This window comes from Pinus tabuliformis, chromosome 2_2, assembly GCF_031772625.1.
Source record: "Pinus tabuliformis cultivar Carrire ecotype Pingquan chromosome 2_2, CPIR1, whole genome shotgun sequence".
Lineage (NCBI taxonomy): Eukaryota > Viridiplantae > Streptophyta > Pinopsida > Pinales > Pinaceae > Pinus > Pinus tabuliformis.
In genome coordinates, this window is record NC_142300.1 from 645767560 (window position 1) to 645780255 (window position 12696).

General features: G+C 33.4%; 1 protein-coding gene across 1 annotated transcript; it reads left to right on the forward strand.

The window, feature by feature from the left end:
* The first annotated feature begins 8663 nt into the window (after positions 1–8663).
* Positions 8664–9734, forward strand: LOC149194277 (short-chain dehydrogenase reductase 2a-like). Its single transcript, XM_089407437.1, has one exon. It carries the CDS (start codon positions 8670–8672, stop codon positions 9546–9548), a length of 879 nt encoding a protein of 292 aa, XP_089263563.1. The 5' UTR covers positions 8664–8669; the 3' UTR covers positions 9549–9734.
* Positions 9735–12696: the final 2962 nt, after the last annotated feature.

Consider the following 12696-nt stretch of genomic DNA (forward strand, 5'->3'; position numbering starts at 1 on the left):
TTGGACCTAAACAGATAATAGGATTATCCTCTTGCACATTTAGAATATCAGCCCCTCCTGGTGGAGAATTAAGCATTTCAACAATCTTGCTTCTATATTTGTCTACCTTGAGAATTTCATTGAAAGGGACTGATATTTTAATTTTTGCAATCTCATTTTCAATGTTAAAAACAGAGGTAGACTTTTCAACTTCTTTAGGAGGAGCAGGGGTTTGAATATCCTTTCTATCAAGAGGAGAATCACCTTTACCATCAACCGGCTTTGACTTTTCCTTTTTATCTTCAATTTCCTTTGAGATATTCTTCTTGGGCTGTGCTTTATTTGCTGTAATAGGGACATCTCGGTTTCTAAGATTGTACTGCTTCTGAATTTCAAATATGGCATGCTGATAACCCTTTAAGAAATCTGAAGGCTCCTCTTCTGCTTTTACCATGCTGGACTCATCATGTTCCTCCTTTGTTAAGAAAATTTCTGAGTCTTCCTCACCAAAGCAATCAATAGATTCCTCAGGTACTTCAGGTTCTTCTTCTTCATCCACCAAGTTTTGTTGAAAAGGAGGTCTCACTGGAGGATCTGCCTGCTGATTTCTATTGTCTCTTGGCCTTTGCTGATTTTGAGGCCTTCTAAATTGAGGGTTTCTAAATCGAGGCTCTTGCTGTGCTTGGGGAGCAGCAGTATTCCCAAGTGCTAATTGGTCCATCAATTTTTCCATGGTTTTCATCATGGTTTCAAACTTGTCTTCTTGAGCAGAGGTAGAAGGCTTCTCCTCTTCCTTTATCTTAGTCTTTGCCATCTTCGACTTCTTAGCAGCAAGCATATTCACATCTACCTTAACTGCATCATTTTGCATGTCAGCCAGAGTAGCAGACTCTCTTTCTCTGAGTAAAAGAGAGAAATCTGAATCAAATGACTCAGCGTATCTTAACTGTGCCAAAGCTCCAGGAGGTTTCAAGTGTGCTGGAATAGAATTATATACTTTATTAAACCTCTTAGAAAAGTTTTGGACAGTTTCATCTGGAGCTCTTCTTAGACTATTATATTCAGTGAGGGCTTGAACAGGATTGGTTCTATTTCCCCATTTCCTCAGAAAGCTATCTTCAAACTCAGCCCAACTATGAATGCTACCAACTCCAAGGGCTTTAAACCATTTTTGGACTTCCCCAATGAAAGTTTGAGTTAACAGTCTTAATTTTACATCTTCATCATCCACTTCTTCCCTGTCAACAAAATCATTGAATCTATCCACATGTTCCTCGGCTGTAATATCTTCATCTCCTCCCCATGTTGGAATTCTAGCAGCATATTTACTAGGGAGATCATGCAAAACAGCAGGGAGAGCTAGAGGAGCATACCTAGCAGGTACAGCCATAATGAAAGGAGGAGCAGGGATAACAGGTACTGTATGACTAGTGGAACCCGAACTGGTATGAGAGGTTGTCTGAGGACTATTTGGACTAGCAGAGGCAGAAGATAAAGTATGAGTACGAAAAGGGCTATTGGGACTCTGTAAACCACTGACAAAAGAACTCCAATTTGGGAGAGGTAAACCAGTTTTAGATTTAAGCAAAACTTCAAAAGGGTCAAGCTCTTTGAGCTGTTTCAAGTCCTCTTCCTCTAATAGCAATTCTGAAGTAACAATTTCCCAAAACTCTTCTTTATCTTTTTGTGACACTAAAGATGAAGTATCAATGCCTTTTTTTTGTAAATCTAAAATGATACCAATAAGTTCTTCTTCGTTTTCAGACCTCAACAATACTTCTTGAATTTTATCATCAACAATTTTATCTTCAGGGCTTCTAGAAAACTCAGGAAACAAAGACTTTGAAATGTTTGAAGTACCTGGTATATCAGAAAATCTTTGTCTACTCCTTGAGATGATATTGGGATTATCCACAGGACTAGGTGGGTTTGGGTCAGGATTACTCCGTGTATATCTTCCTCTCGAAGCCACCTTTTGAACTTTAAGATTTAATGGAGTCACCAAGGTAGAATGCAGCCTCGAAAACCTTTCTGAGCTCCTGCTACCTTCAGAAGTTCAGTCTTATAATTTCGGGAATGAGTAATCTTCAGGCTCCCGGCAGACGCACCAAAATGTTATCACAAAATCAAGCACTGAAAGGCTGCTAATCAGGTAGACTCTGTGTAACTGTTTCAGATCAATCTTTTGACTAAGGCTTAGCCTCCTTAGCCTGAGAGGGCTCTCTCAAAAAGTTATTGATTTTGACTATTGATAAGATGGCTAACTCTTGTAAAGTGAATTTAACAAACAAGCTGGCTGGACAGACATTACAAAGACTTCCATTGGGCTTATGGAGTTAATCATACTTCAGTAAACTATAACATTGCTCATGCATAGAAGTCAGGGCATGTGATGTTTAAATACTCAAAACAACATCTCATAGAAAACATCAGTTTACAAATACACACAGGAAATCATAGCAGCATAAGTGAATTCTGAGTGATTGTGTATTTATACAACTGTAAAAACATTAAGGATAAAGCAAAACCACATATCTTGAGCATTGAAACACTGTATGAATCCTGAGAAGAAAAGCAACAAATTGTATTACTGAAACTGAGTTTTTACACAAGCCAAAATAATACTCTGTTTTCTCAAATATCCAACCCTCATTACATAGATGATTCAGCTATATATAGAAACGTAATTCTAACTACTTGGAGCTTCCTCCTCCAGCATGAGGGGAGCTCGATGACTGCCACTAATGACACCTATCTGCTTTGTAACAAACTATTAAATACAATAACTGATAATTGAAATTCTAAAGAGTTCTAATCTGATTATGACTCTAACTCTATCTCCTTCGTAGAATGATTCCTCCTTGCAGCTTTGACACCTGGTTTCCTTTTCGTTTGGCTGAGATGGCTGAGATGAGCAGTTAATGCTCCATGTTGGCTTTGGATACTGAAGGCTTTAACTGCTCAGCGATGTTAGGGAATATCCCTTGCTTTCCGGTTCTGGTCCCCCATCACTTCGAATATGCAGCAGCATGTCTTTTTAGTCCCTTTAATAACCCAAAAATATAGAACACCGCCATGTTTCCAGATGAATCGGATGCTCCATCGATAGCCAAGTGTGCAAGCCAAAATTCCATGTATGCAATTCATTCAATACCCTATGACCGGTAATAAAGTGGCTTTATAACCGAAAAATTTTTAAACCTGAGTTAAACATTTCACCTTTTTGAAGGCACACCTGTCTTGATCAGAATGGCTAGGATGTCTTCATTTGATCTTTACATATCCTTTAGGTGTTCCCTTTTGGAAAAAATCCCGCACATATTACCAAACTGTTTGTTTGCTTTAAAAACACCACCTTCAGCAGTTTCGTAGCGCGCTACGAAACTGCTGAATTTGTTAAAACAGCTTGTATTTGCCCTGAGGTATTTGCTGCTTAGACCTATAATTGCTAAAACACCTTTACATATGGCAGGGATCTACATGTCCTCAAAACAAGAAAACTAAGCAAAATTTAACAAAATTCGGAACAACACCTTTCTTTGAACAGCAACTTCATTTAGCAGCTAACTGACCTAGCTGTGTCTTTAAGTCTGCAACTTTCTTCTTCATGGCTTTATTTTCAGCTCTAAGATGCATATTTATCTTTCTGATGAATTTGGCCTCTTTGAGAGCTGGGACCGTCCATGTGTAAACATCAGCTACTGAATCCACCTGGTTTACTAGGTTTTCACTTCCTTTCAATACAGCTTTACGATAATTTGCATACCTGACTGCAGACTCCCTAGTGGCATTCTTCACCTTAGCAATTTCATTTCTAGCTGCTTCTAACTGGTTTCTTATAGCTATAATATTACCTCCTTGGGATATGATGACTGTTCTATTTGTGTCTTTTTGCTTGATTTTCTCTGCCTCCTCTGTTCTGGACAATTCCTCAGCTACCTCTGTTCTAGGCAGTTTCTCGGCTTCCCTTACTTGCTTTCTTGTAATAGGTCTTCTTGGTTTGAAGATGAATTCATCACCTGGTTCATCAAACCTCAGTCTTTTTGAAGCTCTAGACTTCTTGGTGCTTTCTGGTGATGACTGTGTCAAATCAATGTGCACTGGTTCAATGTGCACCGGTTCAATTTGCTCAAACTCAATGGCCTCCAACAAATCACTCAAGCTTGCCTTAGATATCGGGCTCTCTTCAACAGCTAAGGCTTTACCCTTTTCTTTACTTATTTGGCTCCTTGTCCTAACTCTTGACACTGTTTCAGATCCACTTGGTCCGGGTACAGTCTTCTTATGTTGAGCTTCTTCTTTTGCTGATGGCTGAGGTTGTTCTTTAATGATCAGTGGCTTCACTGACTTTCTCAACTGTGACTTGGCTTGCTTTTTATCCTTTGCCTCCTTTTGAAGCTCAGCTATCGTGAGTTCTTTGACTGATTGTTCTTTTTCTTTAACTGGTTGTGGAGTAAGACCTGTTTTACTTTGGAAACCAACCATGAAAATGAACGAGTTCCAGTCTCTACCTATTTTCTGGAGACCATCCAAAACTAACAATTTAACCAAACCATGGTGAAACAAAGATGTTTCACAGTCTTCCTTTCTTAATTGCACTTTGTCACACATTTTGCTCAGACTGCGAAACAAGTAAAAGGGAATGTCTATGGATGCTTTACCAGTAAAATGTAATAGCAACTTGAAGTGATAAGAGTAGACCTTATTGTATCTTCCCTCACAGGTCAAGTACTTCTGAATACAGGTGAGAAGAAGGGCATAATGCTCCTTGACATAGTTTCTAGGCACTGCTTTTGTTAGGTCTTCATTCACATATGCCTCTTTTAAAAACTCTTTGCATGGATTCATATCGAACTTAAAATTCTTAAACCATTCTTGCCCCCCTCTTGGGATCTCAGTTACAGCAGCTATTGCCTCCGGAGACACTTGAACTTCCAACATAGCTATTTTAGAATTTAAACCGGTGAAGTTTAAAGCAAAATCTTTTGTTACCTGAGCATGGCCACCTTGCAGCTTCTTACAGAAATTCCAACACCCAGCATCTTTGAATGCTTTCTTCACGCCTTCATCTCTTAATGCGAGGTCTAAACCTTCAGGTTCTGTTCTCTGACATCTTCCAGATCTATGTTCTTTCCTCTTCATTTTGCTTTTGAAATCTTCGCACAGACAATGACCAACAGCTTCAGTTAAAATGGTGATTCAATTCTCTTTGACTCGGCCTCGCTTGTAATCAGGCTCGCCTGGAAACAGGATCGCTTGAAAACTCAAATACATCATCACACAAGCTGGTCACTTATGCATCGTTTACGATCATCATAAAGATCCATGCACGGTAAAATCCATTTGAATGATATTTCTGTGCATGTCTACAAATCTATTGGTGGAATTGTGGTTAATGAATGACATGAGAGGACGGAATTGATGACTCATCAACAGACTTGACACTTTGGGAAAAATTCGCTGCCAAACGCACGAATCTACGATTTCGCAGCGCGGTTAGTTTTGAATTCTCATAACGCGCTGCGAAACGGCTTAATGATGACGCGCTGCGGAATGGCTGAACAATGATTACGCTGCGAAACTGACCAATAAGAGACTGCGCTGCGAAATCACGGAAAGAGCCGGTGACTAGGATATGACAAGACATGGCTTATGAAACCATGATGGTGGAGGACGACCAATAGGATTAGAGTATGATTTAAATTAAACACCTTTAAAGCTCCAACCCTAAGTAAGAAACATAAAACAAAAACAATTTGACACCAACTTTTGACATTGAACTTAGGACAAAGGATTACATGCAAATTTTTATAGTTCTAAGTGATAACAATATGATTTTTTCCTATTTCATTATTTAAACTATATTTTAAATTTTAAAGAACATTTGAAGCTGCACAATCAACCCAAAAAAATACAAACAAAGTTCCCTTATTAACTTAATTCCTGAAAAAGCTACATGCCAACAAGGAACATATCCCCTTATTAACTTAATTCCCGAAAAAGCAACTTATTGTTGATGACATTGTAATGTTTCCTTGTTGAATTGCAAAAAAGAATTCAATGTACTGACTTGGCATGGCTATGAAAAGTTAATTACTTTTAAATCAAAAATAATAAATGATCTTTCCTATTTAGGATTTTTACATAGTTCATATACATGGTTTTATAAAAAAATTCAAATAGTTTAAAATTATAAGTCTTTTCCAAAATAAAATAAAGCATATGCAATATTAAATATGTATTTTAATAGTAAAACATATACACTCTTCAATATGGATTTACATAGATTTTAAAAAGTGTTATTTAGGGAGGTTATAAATTAGTTTGAAGATAAAGCATATACACTATTAAATATGTATTTAATAGTAAAACATATACTTCCTTCAATATGGATTTACATAAATTTTAAAAGGTGCTATTTAGGGAGGTTATAAATTAGTTTGGAAATATTTTTTAATTGAAATTTGATAAGTTTTTTTAAAAATATTTGATTATAAGAAGATTTAAATTATTTTTTTTGGAAATAAATTTAACATTATTATAAATTTTAAAATTATAAATTTTGAAATTTAACAACTATAATTTAAATTTCTATCAAACTTTTAGAAAATCACACCAAAATTTTATTATTTTCTGAATAAATATATACCCTCTTATACTACTCTATTTTAAAGTGCATTTCATACAACTATATTTCAAAGTGCATATATTCGTACAATACCACAGACTATGAGCCATACGTCAATGCATAATGCTGGTCGCTGAACCGGCCTGTCAATTCCATTTATTTCACATATTGTTACTATTCATCCAAATTTCATCAATTCCATTTATTTATAATTTTCTAAAAAAAGCGCGATTTTAAACGGTTAATAATACATCCTTTTATAAAAAAGAAAATTCAAATAGCTTAAAATTATAATTTTCGAACTACTATCCTAAAAAGACTTATCCATAATAAAGCATATACACTATCCAATATGTATTTACATATTAGGACATATACACTCTTAAATATGGATTTACATAAATGTTAAAAGGTGTTTTCTTGTCAGGAGGTTATAAATTGATTTGGAAAGTTATTTTTTTAAAATTTAGTGATTTTTTTATAAATCTAATCACATGTGTGTTTGAATCATTTTTATTTAGGGTAAAAATAGATTCAGTATTATTAAAAAATCATTTCTATTTAGGTTAAAAAGAGATTCAGTATTATTAAAAATCTTGATCATTCAAAAAATTTTAAATTTAATAATTATAATTTAAATTTTCCAAAATTTTATTTTTATTTAGGTTAAAAAGAAATTCAGTATTATTAAAAATCTTGACCATTCAAAATTTTTTAAATTTAATAACTATAATTTAAATTTTCCAAAATTTTACTTAAATTTTTAACAAAAATTTAACAAAATTTCTACTATTTTCTAAACAAATTTGTGTCCTTGATCGATTTCAAAGTGTACAATACCACAGTCGATGAGTCATACGTCGATGGATAACGCTGGTGGTTGAACAGCCCAGTCAATTCCATTTATCTCGCATATTGTTATTATTCATCGAAATTTCGTCCTTTCCCGTGGTGTTTGACTAAGTTTTTATCAGTTTTTGAAAGGCTACCAATACTCTCTAGAGATACTTTTTCAACCTTGAATGCCGTCGAGAACAAAATTCAAAGATTAGGAAATGCATATAGGCTGTCGTTTTAAATCAGGATTCTGTCTCATCATTTCCATCGTGCCCTTTGACGAAATTGTAGTTATAACTTGTGGTTATAAATATGGTCATCACAGAAGGATACTCGCATGGGAGATCATTTCAGTAGCATTCTCTTGAGTGCTGTGTCTTTTGTGCAGTTTCTCTTTCCTTTCCGAATCACAGTCATGTCGGCGCAACATGTAGGCGAGAGCACTCCTAACCAGCATTCAACGGTGCGAGATATCGTACCACATAGCAAAAGCAACGAAAATCCCATAGTGTTGACCAATACTGTTTCTGAATGTAACGAGGATGGCCATTCTGTGATGCCCAATATCGTTTCAGAGGTTATTGAGAATGGGCATGGGCATGGGCATGTGCGGGAGCCGGTCATTATTTCAGAAAGCAATGAGAATGGACACACATCCTTTAACAAATAGTTGTGCTTTTGTAATCCCACAAGCTGTCGAATTAGTCTGGATCATATTTTGCTACACAGTATTTGCGTTGTGTCTCTTTTACTTTGTTGGCGCAAGATTTCTGCTGGTGATAAATTGCTTAATTTCAATCACATATCTGTATTTCAATTTTCATTTACAGAACTGTGTGCTGAAGGTTAATAAGACCTTCTAAAGGTTTATGACGGGTTTCAAACATAGTTACCAAGTTCGGCAGCATCCGCCGACAAAAATCGAAAATTCTTGAATACTATTCGATTCATTTAATAATTCGTTAAGTTTAATACAGTACGCAAATCGAAAATTCTTGAATACTATTCGATTCATTTAATAATTCGTTAAGTTTAATACAGTACGCATTTTTTTAAGAGTAAAAATTAAGATGTATATTATCTATTTTTTTTTCAACGTTGAATTTACAGTGTCGAATTTGATAACTATGTTTTTAAATACATGTCTATATAAATTTGGTAACTATGGTTTCAAATACGTATCCATGTATTAACTAGCTTTGTCGTTGGAGAGTTACTAGAATACATGAGATTTTACCGCATGTTGCCTAACGTAAAATTGCTTTGCCTGATATATAGGTTGGAAGGCAAAGTAGCAATTATTACGGGAGGTGCGCGAGGGATCGGCGAAGCTGCTGTTCGGCTTTTTGTAAAACACGGTGCAAAAGTTACAATAGCCGACATCGATGACACTGCAGGCGGAAAGCTCTCCAAATCTTTGGCTCCTGCTGCAATTACATACGTGCACTGCGATGTGAGCAGAGAGGAGGATGTGGCCCACCTTGTGAACATAACAGTTGCCAGGTACGGAAGACTTGATATCATGTACAATAACGCAGGAATCCTTGGAGAGCAGAAGAAACGCAAGAGCATAATGGAGTTTGATGCAGAGGAGTTCGATAGAATAATGAGTGTTAATGTGAAAGGAGTGGGGCTTGGAATGAAACATGCAGCACGAGTCATGGTTCCCAGAAGAAAGGGGTGCATTATTTCTACTTCAAGTGTTGCAGGTGTTCTGGGAGGACTTGGACCTCATGCATACACGGCATCTAAGCATGCCATCATCGGGTTAACAAAGAATGGTGCATGTGAAGTAGGAAAATATGGGATTCGGGTGAACTCAATTTCTCCCTTTGGAGTTGCAACGTCTATGATGATAAATGCTTGGAGCGAATACGATGCAGAAAATGTAGAAGAGATGTTAAAGGATGATCTCGAACATCGCAAGCAGAAAATAGAAGAGCTGGTTGGAAGCTTGGCAAATTTAAAGGGCCCAACTCTTCGAGCCAAGGATATAGCAGAAGCAGCCCTGTATCTTGCCAGCGATGATTCGCAGTATGTAAGCGGCCATAATTTAGTAGTGGATGGAGGTGTTACAAACGTAAATAACTGTATTCGTCTGTGACCTACTTCCAAACAATTTGTCTCTCGTTTCACGCACACTGTTTTCACCGATCTTGATTAATGTAAGGGGTTTGGACCCCACAAGGGTTCGTACTGAAAGTTGACTTGCAAGAGCTAATACTTGTGATGGAAGTTGACTGGAAAGAGCCTTATCTGACATTCATTTTATGATTTACTTTTGTGAAACTGCTTGTAGTTTCACTAATTCACTGAAAGTTGACGTTGACTGGGAAGAGCTAATACTTGCCATGGAAGTTGATTGGAAAGAGCCTTATCTTACATTCGTTTACTGATCTATTTTTGTGAAATTGCTTGTAGTTTAACTAATTTTAAAATGCAAGGTTTTATGGCATGTATTTAATTATTGTAGATTTTTTCGGCAAGGAATTTTAATATTATTAGTTTAGTTTTATCTTAATTCTGGATTTACTAGGGATTTTTCGAGGTGCAGATATTTGAACTTCAGAGATTTGATCTTTCTCACAGGTTGATAGATCTGGAATTAAAATAGATGTAGGTTGGTTTAATTATTAATTTTATTTTTTCTTTTAATTTTTACCTTTTATATAATTTTACTAAGTCAAAATGTTTTAACTAATAATTTTCTTTTTTATTTTTATTTTTATATAATTTGATTTGGTCAAAATGTTTAGATAAGATAATATAACATGACATTACAACATCTATTCCATACTAGGAAATAAGAGATGGTTTTGGGCTTGTGGTATTGATGAGTCATCATATTGGCCCATGGTATGGTATGGTTAATAATATCTGTGGTAAAGTGAGAGTGAATATCCATGGTTAAAAATCTTGTTATATTTTAAGTATTAATTTTTTATGTGGTTATTAATGAAATTTAAATATGATCACAAAATTATTATTTCAATTCATATAATAAATGGATGATATTTTTTAATGTGGTAAAGGTGTCGATAGATCTCAAAAGTAATTATAATTTATTGTTTTTAAAATTTAATCAAAAAACTATTATAAAATTAAATTCATATAAAATATTTTGATTGTGAAATGATAGATGGTTTATGGGCATATTGTATTGATGAACCATGGTATTCACACATCGTATTGTAACAAAGTCTATTTACAAGTTAATAATATATATGGAAAACATATTGTTATATTGTAAGTATTAAAGTTTCCATATGTTTATTAATTAAAATTAAATATGGTTCTAGAATCATTATTTTATTTTATAAGATTAAATGGATCTTAACTTATTATTGTTACTTATAGGCTATATATTTTAATGTAATATATATGTTACTATTTTCTTTTATCTAAAAAAGTATTCATAATTTTATTAATAAAAACAAAATTACAATCTAACAAATTGAATTTTATTATTTTTAACATTTTAAGAACACCATAACATGTCTCTTATACTAGGCTCCCTATTATTTTTAACCTACATGTAAATATTTACTAATTTTTTTTATATATTATAAATTAAACACACTAATCTAATTCAAACTATTAAATTCAAATGTAAAAATATTTATAAATTTTCTTATATTATAACTACAAATCACTCTTATGCTACAGGTACACCTCACTACTATACTAAATTGTAAAAAACCTCTTTACCAATAACACTTTATATATATATATACACTTTACCAATAACACTTTATATATTACCAATAACACTTTATATATATATAAAGTGAAACCACCATCAAAATCAAAAAGCTTTCGTTTTGGGGAGGAATCTTTATCACCTCTTACATCCGCAAACACGGAGCCACTTTCAAAATCGTACAAAAATTACAAATAGGCCAGTTGGAAATATAAAGTACAAACATTGGGAATCGGTGAGAGATCCATGTAACATTAGATTTTGACCAAATGAGAGTCCCAGCAGTTTCGTGCACTGGATTATGAGTATTAGTGGTACATTGTAAATAGGTAAACCGAGTGTGTTGAACAATATGATGGCGAAATATTTGTAAAAGTAATGAGCGGAAAGACGTCACGGACAGATGAAACTTTAAAATAATAAAATTTGTTTTTGAGTTTTATTGCCAAATAAATCGATGACTACATCAATTTTAGTGCACATATAAATTGATGAAAAACGAAGTGAAAAGGGTAATTTACCTACCAAAATTTAAAAATAATAAATATTTTCTTTTGAGTTTTGGAGCAAGATAAGTGGATGACAAGACCTTGAGTTTTAGAGCAAGATAAATCGACAACAAGACCCTGTGATACGTAGCAAACAAATTCAATGGATTTTTTTTTCTACGATGTGTTTGAATAAAATAAGTTTAAAAAAAATATTAATTTCCTATAATATATTTTAAAAAATATTAATTTCTTATAATATATTTATTTAAAATATATTATTGAATAAAATAAATTATTGTAAATTTTAATTATACTAATAAACAATTTAATTAAATAAAATAAATTGATTATCTATTTTAAGAATACTAATCAGAATTATGAAAATAAAGTTGGATAAGAAGGAAAAAATGTTGGTGCTGGAATTTCAACATACTTTTGAGCAGTAAATAACTAAATCTTCAATGCAACTTATTTTTAGACGTAAATATTAAAAAATTGAACTTAAAGTGAGCAAGTTCATAATATATTTGGTTAAATAATAATATTAAAAAAATATTTTTAATTTATTTATATATATGTTAAAAAATTAAATATTTAAATTCAAAATTTATTTGTGTACATAGATATTGTAAATATAGATATGATGATTTCATATATATATACAAACATTATTTTCATGTAAATATCATATTTATAATGTTACATGCAAAGTACTTATTATTCAACTCAATAAAATAACTTTTATATAAGTTATGAAAATTGAATGTAGCATGATTAACACATTCATACGTTTAATAATATTGTTATAAATTCATGATATCATAGATTCACTAAGCATAAATAAATGGTACAAATTCATGATATCATAGGTTTATTAAGCATAAATAATAGTACCATTTAACTTGTGAGAGATAAGTCCTTACTAGCTCTATTAATGTGCAACTAAATTTATACAAGGAGGTGACCCTTGGTTTCAATGTCTAAAGGTCCCTTCATATTCTCCTACTTTATTTATTTACAAATTTTATTACAAAAATACCAAATGATTATGTTCAACATTC

What these genes read in the sequence shown, in the direction of transcription:
- LOC149194277 (XM_089407437.1), top strand. Translation starts at nt 8,670, where the DNA reads ATGAGATTTTACCGCATGTTGCCTAACGTAAAATTGCTTTGCCTGATA.